The sequence below is a fragment of the Haliotis rufescens genome, unplaced genomic scaffold (genome assembly GCF_023055435.1).
Source record: "Haliotis rufescens isolate VD_foot unplaced genomic scaffold, xgHalRufe1.0.p SCAF_9, whole genome shotgun sequence".
Taxonomy (NCBI): Eukaryota; Metazoa; Mollusca; class Gastropoda; order Lepetellida; family Haliotidae; genus Haliotis; species Haliotis rufescens.
In genome coordinates, this window is record NW_025964383.1 from 44,161,412 (window position 1) to 44,175,830 (window position 14,419).

The 14,419-nt window shown below is 42.5% G+C and overlaps 1 protein-coding gene across 1 annotated transcript in view; it reads right to left on the bottom strand.

Moving 5' to 3' along the window:
- The window catches only part of LOC124145151, a 46,862-nt gene that overhangs the window by 17,502 nt on the left and 14,941 nt on the right, over nt 1–14,419 (bottom strand). The window contains exons 9-12 of the mRNA XM_046514841.2: nt 11,887–12,060; nt 10,489–10,824; nt 9,626–9,958; nt 1,929–2,078 (exon numbers count right to left, since the gene is read on the bottom strand). Coding sequence (XP_046370797.2) covers nt 1,929–2,078; nt 9,626–9,958; nt 10,489–10,824; nt 11,887–12,060 — 993 coding nt within the window. The remainder of the gene's footprint in view (nt 1–1,928; nt 2,079–9,625; nt 9,959–10,488; nt 10,825–11,886; nt 12,061–14,419) is intronic.

Below are 14,419 nucleotides of genomic sequence, written 5' to 3' on the forward strand. Positions count from 1 at the left end.
ATTTCTTGCCCTATAAAAGTCCACCCAGATCGGATAACATTTATTCGTTATTGAATTGCTACAACATGCCAAGACTGACAAGAAATCAGCAACACAAAACCCTTGGACGATTGCAAACTGGACAAACCGCACTGCAAGTAGACAATGCATTTCAAGTCCACGTAAGGACCATATACAGGCCCCAGCAATGGTACCAGACCACCAACACTACACATGACCAACCATGTCAGGACCACCCGACGTCAGGATCGTCAGATTGTCCGACAGCATCTTTAAGATCGCTATCGCTTTGTTATTGCTCGACAGACCATGGGGACGAACCAGCGACACATTAGTGCGGACACCATGCGTCGACGATTGACAAGGAGACGCCTCCATTGTCACAGGTCCCCCGTTCTGACACCACGTCATCGCCGGGACCGTCTTCAGTGGGCAACACAGCACCAGCATTGGCGCCACCAGCAGTGGAGAAGAGTCCTCTTCTCAGACGTGAGCCGTTACTGTATCTCAACAGCAGATGGCAGAGAGAGAGTCTGGCGACGCCGTGGGAAACGTTATTCGGATGCTTGTGTTGTTGAGAGAGACTCGTTGGGTGGTCCAAGCATCATGGTGCGGGATGGAATTGGTCTTGCACAGAGGGTCGGCCCTGTGGTCTTCCAGAACATCGGTCCAGGGAGAGGCAATGGTGTCACAGCAGCTCGGTACATTGATGAAGCCTTGAGACCACACGCCATACCTCATTTGGCACGTCGCCGCAACCACGGGTTTCAGTATGATAACGCCCGTGCCCACACTGCGAGAGCAACAAGAGACTTCCCCCAGCAGAATGGCATCAGAGCCATGCATTGGTCTGCCCTAAGTCCCGATTTAAATCCCACTGAGCACCTGTGGGACGCGATTCAAAGACGGCTGAATGACGTCCGACCAAGGCCGACAACTGCAGCTGAACTGCATCAGGCGTTCCTCAGAGTGTCGGCACAAGTGCCTGTGGCCTTCATCAACCGCCTTATCCATTCCATGTATCGACGTTGCATTCATCAATGCACATGGCGGACACACGAGATACTGACTTGTGATGCCATTTTCTCAGAGACTAGTGCTGTGTTTCGCTTTAAGAACATTTGACGCTTTAATTTCAACCTTGATGATCAGTTTTGCCCAGTTTTATCTTTTTAATATGTCTCAAAGTATGTTTACAGTTTTTCGACAAATAAGGTTTCTCATATATCTATCCATGGTGACGTTTCGTTTGCGGTTCAGTATATAATCGTATAATGGAAAACAGTTGATCATATAACTTAACACGGCTCATGTACATATATAGTAGGCATTGTAGGTGTTAGTATAAGAATACATTTAGTGGTAATTGTAGTAGTAGTAGTAGTAGTAGTAGTAGTGGTAGTAGTAGTAGTACTGGAATAGTTTGAATACTGGATAAAAAGGAAAAATATTTTGAGTCCCCGACGTTGAACACGGAATATGAGTAAGAACGGGAACGCATTTCTTTTTACATTACATGTAGGCTATAATTAAAATCATCAATAAAAATGAAAATTGAAGAAATGCTGTAAAATGTTTTTGTTTTTGCTCTATACAATGAAACTGGAAACAAATTCAAATAATTGCACTCCTATAAATCTCCCCGCGGGGATTCCGAGTTCTAATAGGCTCCAAGCAACATAAGTAGTAAGAGGCCACCAACTGGCTCGTGTGGTCGGTTCGGTTAATTGGTTCACTGCGTGTCACCGTGCCCCGAGGACGGGGATCGTTGTTCATAATATCATCATGCGGATTGCCAGACTGTCCGCCGTTATGTCGCTGAAATGTTGCTTGCTGGACATCAAACAAACATATCAAACATTTAACACCTCCCAGCACAGGCGGGAAACCGCCAAAGCATGTGTTTGTGAACGATGACACGAGCTTACCAACTTGGCCGCACTGTCCACTGCTTGGATCAAAACAGAGCTCGTCTGGACATTGTCCAACAGATGGGTCAGAGTTGGTGCACACGATGGACTTGCTGCAGGAGTACGGGTGGCGTAAGCTGCCGTTGACCGTCAGACCACAGATGTCATCTGGAGCGAGAAGAAGTCATAGGTTAGTGGAACGATTGGTTGAATGATTTTTGGATGATTGAGCGATCGGTTGAATGATGGATTGAATGATGGGTTAATAGAATGAAAAGTTGGGATTGATTGAATGATTGGTTGATAGAACAATTAGTTGATTTTTAAACGATTGGTGGTGTGAGTGGTTGAACGATTGGTTGAGCGAGTGATTGAACGATTAGTTGAGGGAGTGATTGAACGATTGGCTGAGTGATTGACAGAAAGATTGGTTGGGTCGTTCAATGATTGGTTGATGGAGTGATTGAACGATTAGTTGAGGGAGTGATTGAACGATTGGCTGAGGGAGTGATTAAACGATTGGCTGAGTGATTGATGGTGCGTTGACGGCCTGTCGGTTGATTGAACGTTCAGTGAAATGACCGTATGGTTAATCAACGAATTAGTGACTGACTGATTGATGGTTGCCATCGACCCCGGGGCAGAAATAATTAAACCATTGGTTGATTCATTCATTAAATGATTTGTTTATAGATCGTTTGGCTGATTTATCCATTTTTGGGAACCGAATCTGTATCTGAGGAGCGATGCGTCAAAGCTTTACCCGCTAGGCAGACATGAGATGTGGGTTTCACTTATTTCTGTTCATCAGTATATATTGAACGACGAAGTAAACTTATTACCGTGATTCTGTAAGTATTCATCCTCGTATGAGAAGGATACAGATAAAGACGTAGATACATCCTCCATCAAGACATGTGTCAAGTACATCACGTTCATTGGTCACATGCACACCACGCTTTGATCACAGAGACCGCCTCCGTGGTCTTGTGGTAGAGCGTCCGCCCGGAGAGCGGAAGGTCGAGGGTTCTATCCCGGGCCGCGTCATACAAAAAGACGTTAAAAGATTGTACTTGGTGTTACCCTGTCTGGCGCTCGGCATTAAGGGGCTAAAACAAGGACTGGTCGGCTCGGAGTCAGTATACTGTGTCTGAGTGGGGTATTCATGTTAAACTGCGGCATGGTATCTCAGTGAGCTAGCACTATAAATCGGCATCAGTCCGGACTAGTACAAGCAGCCACACACACACATACACGTGCATGCACGTCGCTATATAAGTGCAATAATCTTGGACGCGACGTTAAACCCAATTTCACCTCACCTCACCTTTGATCACACGTGCTCCAACTTCCAGAGAAAACTGATTAGGTATGTATAACTTGTTTATGATAAGGAAGAGAATAGATGGATGTCACCTTCTTTTTTACGAAGAACACAACGTAACAAAAACTACCTGATGAAGAAGTAAGCATATACTCCGAAACGTTTTGTTCCTCATAATAAAGAAGTTGACATCCATAAATTCTCTTCCTTATGTGTATCACTTCTAAATGCCTTTCACAGACTAGTTTATGATAGTTAATAGTGTTTGAAGCTGCATCCATTGATGGTGCATTGTTGAAGCAGCGTAAATACATTCCCACATCCTCAATATCATCACTCTGCTTCTTATCCTCCTCCTCCTCCTTATTCCTCAACATCGTCATTTTCTTCCTTTCATCATCGCGATCGTCTTCTTCAGTATCTTTTACTGATCTTGTTCTCCGATACGACACCTCTCTAACGCGGGGATCTAAGGACATCCCGCGAGGTGGTCGCGTCAGGTGTACTTTCTAATCAGAAAATCAGCGTGTAGGCTAAATCCTCGATACGAGAGAGAGAAGCATTCGTATCGGATTTCTGTATCTCCAAAACGAACTAGAACGATAAGTTCCGAAAGTAGATAGTACATCGACGCCATTATATTGTTGTGGATATTTCATACATCAGAAGGGAGTACGATTGAAGGATATTTGTCTTCTGAGTGAGTCTTGTATTTGTACAAGTCAAAATTCCCGCATCAAAGAGGAGGAACAGGGAACCCGAACTGTTTTAGTAAGCTGGCAGCTGATTGGCTAAATAACCCGCGAATTTTTCTTGTCGATCAGACGGCCAAAGTTCACTCAGAGTTCACGTGACGCTACGGTCTGAGGAAGTTCTCTCAACTCTTTATGCCGTGACGTATCGTATCGGAGTACAAGGTCTAAATTTAATTACACTGGGTGCGGACAAAGTATGTGAAGATTATGATTGCGATGTCGGAAATTGTACGAGCGCTTCTTCAAGATAACGTTATGACCTGCTATAAATAAAATAGTGAGTGAGTGAGTGAGTGAGTATGGTTTTACGCCGATTTTAGCATTATTCCTGCAATATCACTGCGGGGGACACCAGAAATGGGCTTCACACATTGTACCCATGTCGGGAATCGAACCCGGGTCTTCGGCGTGACGAGTGAACGCTTTAACCACTAGGCTACCCGACCGCCCCATAAATAAAATAGCACCTAATACTTCCAAAAAATACAAGACATTCACCAAAATCAAATGTTGGTTGTATCAGTTGGTGGATAACTGCAGCATCACTTTGGCAACAGCTGGTCGAGCAGATGTTTGGTCATATTGTGTTGCTATCTGCAGTGTACCTACCGGCATGTCTGTTAAAGAAGTCCTTAAATTGTGTAATTTAAAGTATTGGGGTGTTGCAGTTAAACTTATACCTGACAGGTATACCTTTTTACAGGTCGTTTCTAGGAGAGATTAACATGCATAATAATATCAGTTAAATATGAAAGTATGGTCTTTTGAGTGAGTGAGTAAGTGAATGAGTTTGGATTTACGCCGCATTTTTGCAACATTCAAGCAATATCACGGCGGGGGACACCAGAAATGTGGGAATCGAACCCGGGTCTTCGGCGTGATGAGCGAACGCTTTAACCACCAGGCTACCCCACTGCCCCTGAATCATCTTTTGAAGAGAGACGAGATGGGAAGATGTTCTGGCTGCTGATGAGGAAGTCATCGTCTGCCGTGTATGATAATGCATATAATTGGACTACGGCGATTTAACGAGGAAATATTGACGACATATTGTCAATAATCTCGTGTTTAGCACATGATGTATTATTGATGATAAGATGAACAATAACAACAAGCCACTTACTAAATACAGATAATGAGGCTTACTGTCATCTGTGGTCAAGTAACTGACTCGGTATATCATGCGTCTACGGCGACACTGGGGGCAAGGCTAAATCGCATGTCATTACCCCGTTCAATGAATGAGCGTGCACAGATATATATTAGCCTATCGCCTTAGTGATATTACCACGCCCGTAACAATTAGGCCATAATTAGCTATCCCCTCATACATCGTTTATATGTGTGCTTCTAATTTGTTTCTTTGTTGTTTAACGCCACACTCGGCAATATTCGAGCTATTTGACCGCGGTCTGTAAATAGAGGATAATGAATTGACAGGAGACGATACGTTAAGTATATTTTCAACAACAACAATAAACAACTTCTATTTCGCTTCACGTGTCATTTAGATGTGAAATATTACCTACAAGTACTTGTGGTGACACACGAAGCAGAGTAGCGCAGCCCTAAACATGTTTACACAATGATGTTTTTCGTAAATTGTGAAAATATGTCATATTAAGAAATATTATACTCATGTACCTAATAATTCCTATTACAGGAAGTACCTGTTCTGTCCTCACGTGGTAAATATTTTCCCATCAAACCTTCTCTATCACTAGTTCTCAGCTTCATGGGGAGTATACAACTTATGCTGCCAGTTAGGTGTATTCAATACAAGTGTAAGAGCTGAAGCTAAAAATGGCTGAACCGTAAAAGACTGTTATATTTAAACATAGGTATATTTTTATGAGATGGTATGAATTCTTTTTACATTACCTTTTCATCTTAATAACATGTTATATTTATGTTTTAATGTGTCTCTCATAACCCAGAATGGGTGGCTCTTAAATAAACTCGCTCTCTGTGTATAATTAAGATCAAAGAAATACAGGCGTTTGGACTAATAAGTGAAATAATTAATCATCTCGGATAAAAACTAGCTTTACACTGCACGTAAAAAAACAATAGGATAAAAGATTGTTTCATTTTCTACCCGTTTATATTTAATGAACCATTTGATCATGAACACAACTTAAATTTTCTCAACTCAACTTCAAACGAAAATATTGAGGGGTTTTTCAATTTACGTGTTTGTATTTAATTGTGCACATTTTGCCAGAGATGTCTGGATTTTGGTAAAAAAAATGACAGGGTGGCAGAAAGTTGACATCACAGAGAGACAGGCGCTAGGTATATCTTTAGCATCACCACTACAGCAAGAACAAGATTATGATATAATGTGTTCACTGGAGATCTAGACACGTCATTGAGACATGTACTTAAACTGTTTCATTTGTGATTTTATGGTATCTGACAAAATTTCCTACTGACGAGTGGCGTGAGACCATGTTTCTCCAAATAACCCAGCACGTGCCCCACGCTGAGGTCGGACGATTCGATTCGGACGAAAGGGGAGCGAGCCTCGCTTCACGGTTTTGCATCCTCGCACAATCCGCAGCACGTTCGTGGCCCACGTGGTGTAAGTCAGTCAGATTTTATGGTTTCTTATAAATGGGCTGCTGACGAAAGGGGTGAGACCGTTTTTCTCAATTAAACCTGCACGTGTTCCACGCCGAGGTCGGACGATTCGATTCGGACGAAAGGGGAGAGAGCCTCGGTTTACGGTTTTGCATCTTTGCGCAATCGGCTGCACGTTCGTGGCCCACGTGGTGTAAGTCAGTTAAAGCGCCCCTTCAACCCGTCCATCTGGACTTTATTTCTCACAATCGGCTGCGACTTGAGCGTTTAAATTCCATGACGCCCTTCCAATACGTCAAACTGTACATACAGTCGATATAGTAAAACTGTCTCCACTCAAGCAAAGTCATTTTCTATATCATTCCCTTTTTCAAACACTCATATCCAACCTGTGATAGATTGAATGTACGAACAAACATCACCGCGGAAGGATTCAATTGTCAAAATACACATACCCATTGACTCAGTTGATGGAGTTAGACAGTCAGATTACATCGCCTCTTTCCGTCCTCCCCAAGCTCTGATAGTCATAGGGAACTACATTGTAGTTCTCGCCAGATATTGATTACACATGCGCGTTGAGAATTCCGAGTCAACGAGTTGTGTCACTTTCATGAAGAAAGAATGTGTATATATCTCATAGGGCTTCTTGGACAAAAAAGTTCCCTGTAGTCAATGGGTGTTCACCCGTGTGTATTTAGGGGCAGAGACGGTTCCTAGTATACTCATTCGTGTTGCTCCGCGCTGACTAATTGTAGGACTGAATATAGGTCCCTGCACAACATGCGTGTTTCCGATGGGTAGTCATTCTATTTGTTTGTTTGTTGTTTAACATTCAGCAATATTTCAGCTGTATGACCACGGTCTTTCAACAATCGAGCCTGGACCAGCCAATCTGGTGATTGATATCATGAGCATCGATCCACGCAGTTTGGATACAATGACATTCAATTTATTAATTCCATTTTAACCTAATTCCTCGGTACCGCTGTGTGTGAGTAGTCCGTTTGCTTTAAAATCGTATCGATGAAATGCAAAATAGATATAAATACGAAAGCAATAATTCGTTTTAAATGGCATGGAAATTATTTATTTGTCCATACCAACTCGTCACCATAAGTTCAGACATTGTCATTGAAAATGTTGTTCAACGAACTATCATGTAATTGTTGGTACTTCAACCCCATTTCACCTCACTGCCTGTTGTTACAAAGGGGCCTGCGCAATAAACATAACAGCTGAAGGGCATCGCGGAACACAGGGGTCGTCTCAAAACTTCTATTCTGAAATATTTTCATTGTCACTGTCACTGTTACTGTCAACTGAAATCATAATTTGACTGATAGTTGACTGAAACACCTTTATTACATTATGAATTCTGGCCTCAACTTTGTCTATGCACCCCCTCCGACTTGCAGTAATCATAAACGTGAAATACCAAGGTTTTCAAATCATCTGTGAATTTCATCATGTACCGTATTGTAATGATATATTGAGCTCGTTCTGATTATTTTCTTATTTGCATTTGAAATAAGCTGAATAGCAATACCAAGAACATCACTAACATTGCTTTGAGAATATTTTACAGATTCCCATTGTATATTCCGTTTAATAACTACTACAGAAAGATACGCTTCTGATTTAGACTTTTCATTTGACAGGATTTTATTACAGAAAAGACAGTCGTGGGTTGGCCGAACACGCGCCAATTTCAAGAGCGAATGTAAGGCTGTTCAGTTTACAGTGTAGACCCCCTTGTAACAACAGGCAATGACAATGAGAGTAACTTTGTTAAACAACTTTTTCTCTACTTCATGACAATATCTGAAATTATAGTGACGAGTTGTATGGACAAATGAATAACTTTCATGCCATTTAAAACGAAATGGTGCTTTTGGGTTTATATTTATTTTGCATTTCATCGGTACCATATTGCAGCAAACGGACTGTACATGGGGATTGATTCAAGGAGGGAATAAGTCCCCAGTTCCCAATCTTGTCATTTCTTCGGTATTGTGGGTTCCCAGTATCGCATACGAGTTTTTCGGGGTAGAATAGATCTATGGGACCCAATAGGTGTCTGCACTTAGGGAACCCGGAGAATAGGTCCCCAGTATTCCATACGTGACGCTTCTCGCAATCCTGAGGTAGACGAGGTCCCCAGTTCCACATACGTTTCACCCCTTCGGGATTTCGAGGCAGAATAGCCATGTGTTTCACTCATTCGGGATTCTGAGTTAGAACAGGCCGTTTTTGAACTGATTTCTGTCTTAGCTCCTTGCCAGGTGTTTCCAAAATACATAATTTGCATTCATCTTGCATTTTGTTACTATAATATACCCCCTTCCCTACCCCACCCAACACCAACATACACACACGCACGCACGCACGCACGCACGCACGCACGCACGCACGCACGCACGCACCTCACTTCTTCCACAAAGCTGCCTCCGCGTATATCACAGGCATTACGGTATATGGACAATCAGATCACGTTTTCACATCGCATTTCAACTTTCTAACACAACATTAGTTCACATTGTTGTGACAACGGCCATGGTAGTCCTCAGAAGAATGTTGCATATAATATTGTCACAACGTACAATACAACGTTCCCATAATGCAACATTCCCACAACGTAAAATACAACATTCCCACGACGTAAAATGCAACATTCCCACGACGTTAAATGCAACATTCCCACGACGTTAAATGCAACATTCCCACAACGTAAAATACGACATTCCCACGACGTAAAGTACAACGTTCCCACAACGTAAAATACAACGTTCCCACAACATAAGATACAACGTTCCCGCAACGTAACTTCAGCGTTACCATAACATGTGAGAACGTGAAAATGACGTATCACAACGTCAGCCTACAACGTTGCGACAACGTAAACCTAACGTTGCCACAACGTTCTGACAAAGTGAAATCGGTAATACTATGTAGATTTATGTCTACGTCCAACAAACTGGTCTATTCTCAGTAGGATTAAACAGCCCTCGGACAAACATCAGACATGTCAGAAATGATATGACGTATATTACCTGGCAGTACCGCCATGACGGCTGCGGTGGATACGTCATGACCGCGTGGCAGCAGACGACTGTTTTCTATCATACAGCGAATAACAGTTCCATTGGCTTCTAACGTAGGGGAGAAACCAATCAGCTGGGCTGTGGCTGTCACGTGACATTCCCGGCGGTCGTAGGTCACGTGAGCCGGAAGTGTGGTGAAATGAGGTGACGACTTGGACTTCATTTGGAGATACAGAAAGCCTTCTGGGTAACCCACATTCCCCACGCACGTGATTGGTTCTTTGATTTTACGGTTTGCGATCAACTCAACCGGGAGACTAAGATGCGGCCGTGTGGGTATGTCTGCAAGGAGAAAAATGCAGTGTTACAATCGGTAAAGTATAGTTATAGGGGTAGGCTCTACCAATTTCCAGTTCCTGTACATTGAATAATTAAAGTAAATCCAACACCATGTTTTCACACACTAACCCATCAAAACCAACTCATTCACTCACTCACTCACTCACTTACTCACTCACCCGGGAAGATCCGGGGTAGAATAGGTCTTCTGCAACCCATCAAATGTCTACCAGTTAATGACAAAACTAACAATCAGTCAAGTGTTCCCAGAGTGTCTTTATTCTTATCACGATATCCTGAATGCTTGTCGTAAGAGGCGACTAACGGGATCGGGAGGTCAGGCTGGCTGAATAGGTTGATGCATGTCATCGTATTCCAATTGCATGGATCGATGCTCATGATGTCAATCACTGGACTGTCTGGTCCAGACTCGATTATTGACAGACCGCCGTCATATAGCTGGAATATAAGTGTGGCGTTAAACAACACTCACTCACTCACTCCCTCTTACGTACGATGCTCACGATACTTACTTACGATCTCTAACAGCCCATGCGCAGCGTACGTGTTCTCGGAAGTGAACAACGTACATGCGTAGTTCCCTTCGTCACTGCACGCGACCTTCTTGAATGTCAAGGTCAAAACTACCCCCTCATCTTTGGCGTCCACCGTGACATTCAAATTGGATTTGATGTCCTCTTTAGTAATTGTGTAACTCCCATTGGGGTAGAGAGTGATGGTTGGGACCGCCTCGGACGGTGTATTGTGTAATACCAGGAGGTAGTTCCAAGCGGTAACAAATCTCACTGCGCATGTCAGTGTAGCGTCATCAGCACCGAAGGATGTCCTCGTGTTGCTCATATGGATACCTGAAAATAAAAGAAACTTGTTCAATTATTGAATCATATATTGATAAATTATTTGCTCTTCGTATTTTGTACAAAGGTAAGGGTTTTTTTCTTTTGCGGCGCACTCCGTATTTAAGCTATATGATGGCGGTGTAACTATTCGAGTCTGGGCCAGGTGAACGAATAATTGATATCATGTGCATCTTTCCACGCCGTCGGGGTACGTTGACACGAAATCGTCCAAGCCATCGAACCAGACCACCCCGATCCTTCTAGTCGCCTCTTTCCACCAGCGATTGCTGCTTGATAATCAATGCTAAACCGGATTACGTGTTCTGGGTACGGCATGCATGGGTTGATCAGGCTCTCAATGAAAGCGTGAATGAGTGAGGTTTTACGCCGCTTTTAGCAATATTCCAGCAATATCACGGCGGGGAACACCAGAAATGGGCTTCACACATCGTACCCATGTCGGGAATCGAACCCGGGTCTTCGGCGTGACGAGCGAACGCTTTAACCACTAGGCTACCCGACCGCCCCGCCCTCAATGAAAGCGTGAAAATAACATTAAATAATAATACTAATAACACGAATTCCAAATATTTTAACATATGTTGACGGCTAATTAAAGGAAGTGCTATCAGTCAAGGTATATTACAGTAAGGATATGTCACCCGCAAAATTTATTTCAAACTGATGGCGACGAGGCCGCAAATGACTCGTTCCATGAACGTTTGTTTCTTTTGACACGATAAGTACGATCCACGATGATCGGATCCTCGCACAACTAAGGGACATAACTCTCCTCAACTAATCACTGTTCTGCTGGGACAGTCATAAAACTACGAATATATGATCTCATAACTATTATCTGTAATTATACATACACATATGTTCGCTGAAACCTTTCTTGGTTTGCTTGTAATACCTGTTATATACTACTCAATATTTGATAGGGGTAATAAGATATGTCACTTGACATATTAGGAAAATCTGTTTTGTGTAACATATGAAGAAAACACACATCCCTATTGAAAGTGGAATAGTATATATTATGAATGAATGTACTAGGTGAAAGTGTACTTGGGGTAGCTGTCGTCGTTACAACACGCGCGGTAGTTGTCGTTCCTGCAGATGATGATGTTGACACAGATGTTGTTATCACGTTTGGTGAAGATGCATCCGTGGTGATGGCGGTCGATGGTGAAGAAGCCGGTTTGCTGGATGTCGCTGAGATGTCGGTAGTTGTTGTTGGTGCTGGAATGAGACAATGGAATGATGTCATGGCCCCAGGGGAAGTTTGCTACGCAAGATATCTAACGTTGTTGACAACGCGCCAGGTGTTACGTGGTTTACGCCATCGGCGGCAACTTCAAAGCTACATCACAACAACCTTGTGAAATGGGGTTTAACGTCGTGTCCAAGATCATTGAACTTGAATATAGCAAAGGCCGCGGGTTTGCGTGTAACGTACTTGTACCACTGTCACATTCTTATACCACTGTCACATACTTATGCCACTGTCACATACTTATGCCACTGTCACATACTTATGCCATTGTCACATACTTATACCACTGTCACGTTCTTATACCACTGTCACATACTTATGCCACTGTCACATACTTATACCAGAGTCACGTTCTTATACCACTGTCAAATACTTATACCACTGTCACGTTCTTATACCACTGTCAAATACTTATACCACTGTCACGTTCTTATACAACTGTCACATACTTATGCCACTTTCACATACTTATACCACTGTCACGTTCTTATACCACTGTCACATACTGAGACCACTGTCACGTTCTCATACCACTGTCACATACTTACACCACTGTCACGTTCTTATACCACTGTTACATACTTATACCACTGTCACATACGTAAACCACTGTCACGTTCTTATGTCACTGTTACATACTTATACCACAGTCACGTTATTATATCACTGTCACATACTTATACCACTGTCACGTTCTTATACCACTGTCACATATTATACCACTGTCAGATATTCATACCACTGTCACGTTCTTATATCACTGTCACATACTTATACCACTGTCACGTTCTTACACCACTGTCACATACTGAGACCACTGTCACGTTCTCATTCCACTGTCACATACGTATACCACTGTCACGTTCTTATACCACTGTCACATACTGAGACCACTGTCACGTTCTCATACCACTGTCACATACTGAGACCACTGTCACGTTTTTATGCCACTGTTACATACTTATACCACAGTCACGTTCTTATATCACTGTCACATACTTATGCCATTGTCACATACTTATACCACTGTCACATTCTTATACCACTGTCACGTTCTTATATCACTGTCACATACTTATACCACTGTCAAGTTCTTACACCACTGCCACGTTCTTATACAACTGTCACATACTTACACCACTGTCACATACTTACACCACTGTCACGTTCTTATACCACTGTCACATTCATATACCCCCGTCACATACTTATGCCACTGTCACATACTTATGCCATTGTCACATACTTATACCAGAGTCACGTTCTTATACCACTGTCAAATACTTATACCACTGTCACGTTCTTATACCACTGTCACATACTGAGACCACTGTCACGTTCTCATACCACTGTCACATACTGAGACCACTGTCACGTTTTTATGCCACTGTTACATACTTATACCACAGTCACGTTCTTATATCACTGTCACATACTTATGCCATTGTCACATACTTATACCACTGTCACATTCTTATACCACTGTCACGTTCTTATATCACTGTCACATACTTATACCACTATCAAGTTCTTATACCACTGTCACGTTCTTATATCACTGTCACATACTTATACCACTGTCAAGTTCTTACACCACTGCCACGTTCTTATACAACTGTCACATACTTACACCACTGTCACATACTTACACCACTGTCACGTTCTTATACCACTGTCACATTCATATACCCCCGTCACATACTTATGCCACTGTCACATACTTATGCCATTGTCACATACTTATACCAGAGTCACGTTCTTATACCACTGTCAAATACTTATACCACTGTCACGTTCTTATACCACTGTCACATACTTATGCCACTTTCACATACTTATACCACTGTCACGTTCTTATACCACTGTCACATACTGAGACCACTGTCACGTTCTCATACCACTTTCACATACGTATACCACTGTCACGTTCTTATGCCACTGTTACATACTTATACCACAGTCACGTTATTATATCACTGTCACATACTCATACCACTGTCACGTTATTATACCACTGTCACATATTATACCACTGTCAGATATTTATACCACTGCCACGTTCTTATATCACTGTCACATACTTATACCACTGTCACGTTCTTACACCACTGTCACATACTGAGACCACTGTCACGTTCTCATACCACTGTCACATACTTATGCCACTGTCACATACTTATACCACTGTCACGTTCTTATACCACTGTCACATACTGATACCACTGTCACGTTCTCATACCACTGTCACATACTTATACCTCAGTCACGTTCTTATGCCACTGTCACATACTTATACCACTGTCACATTCTTATACCACTGTCACA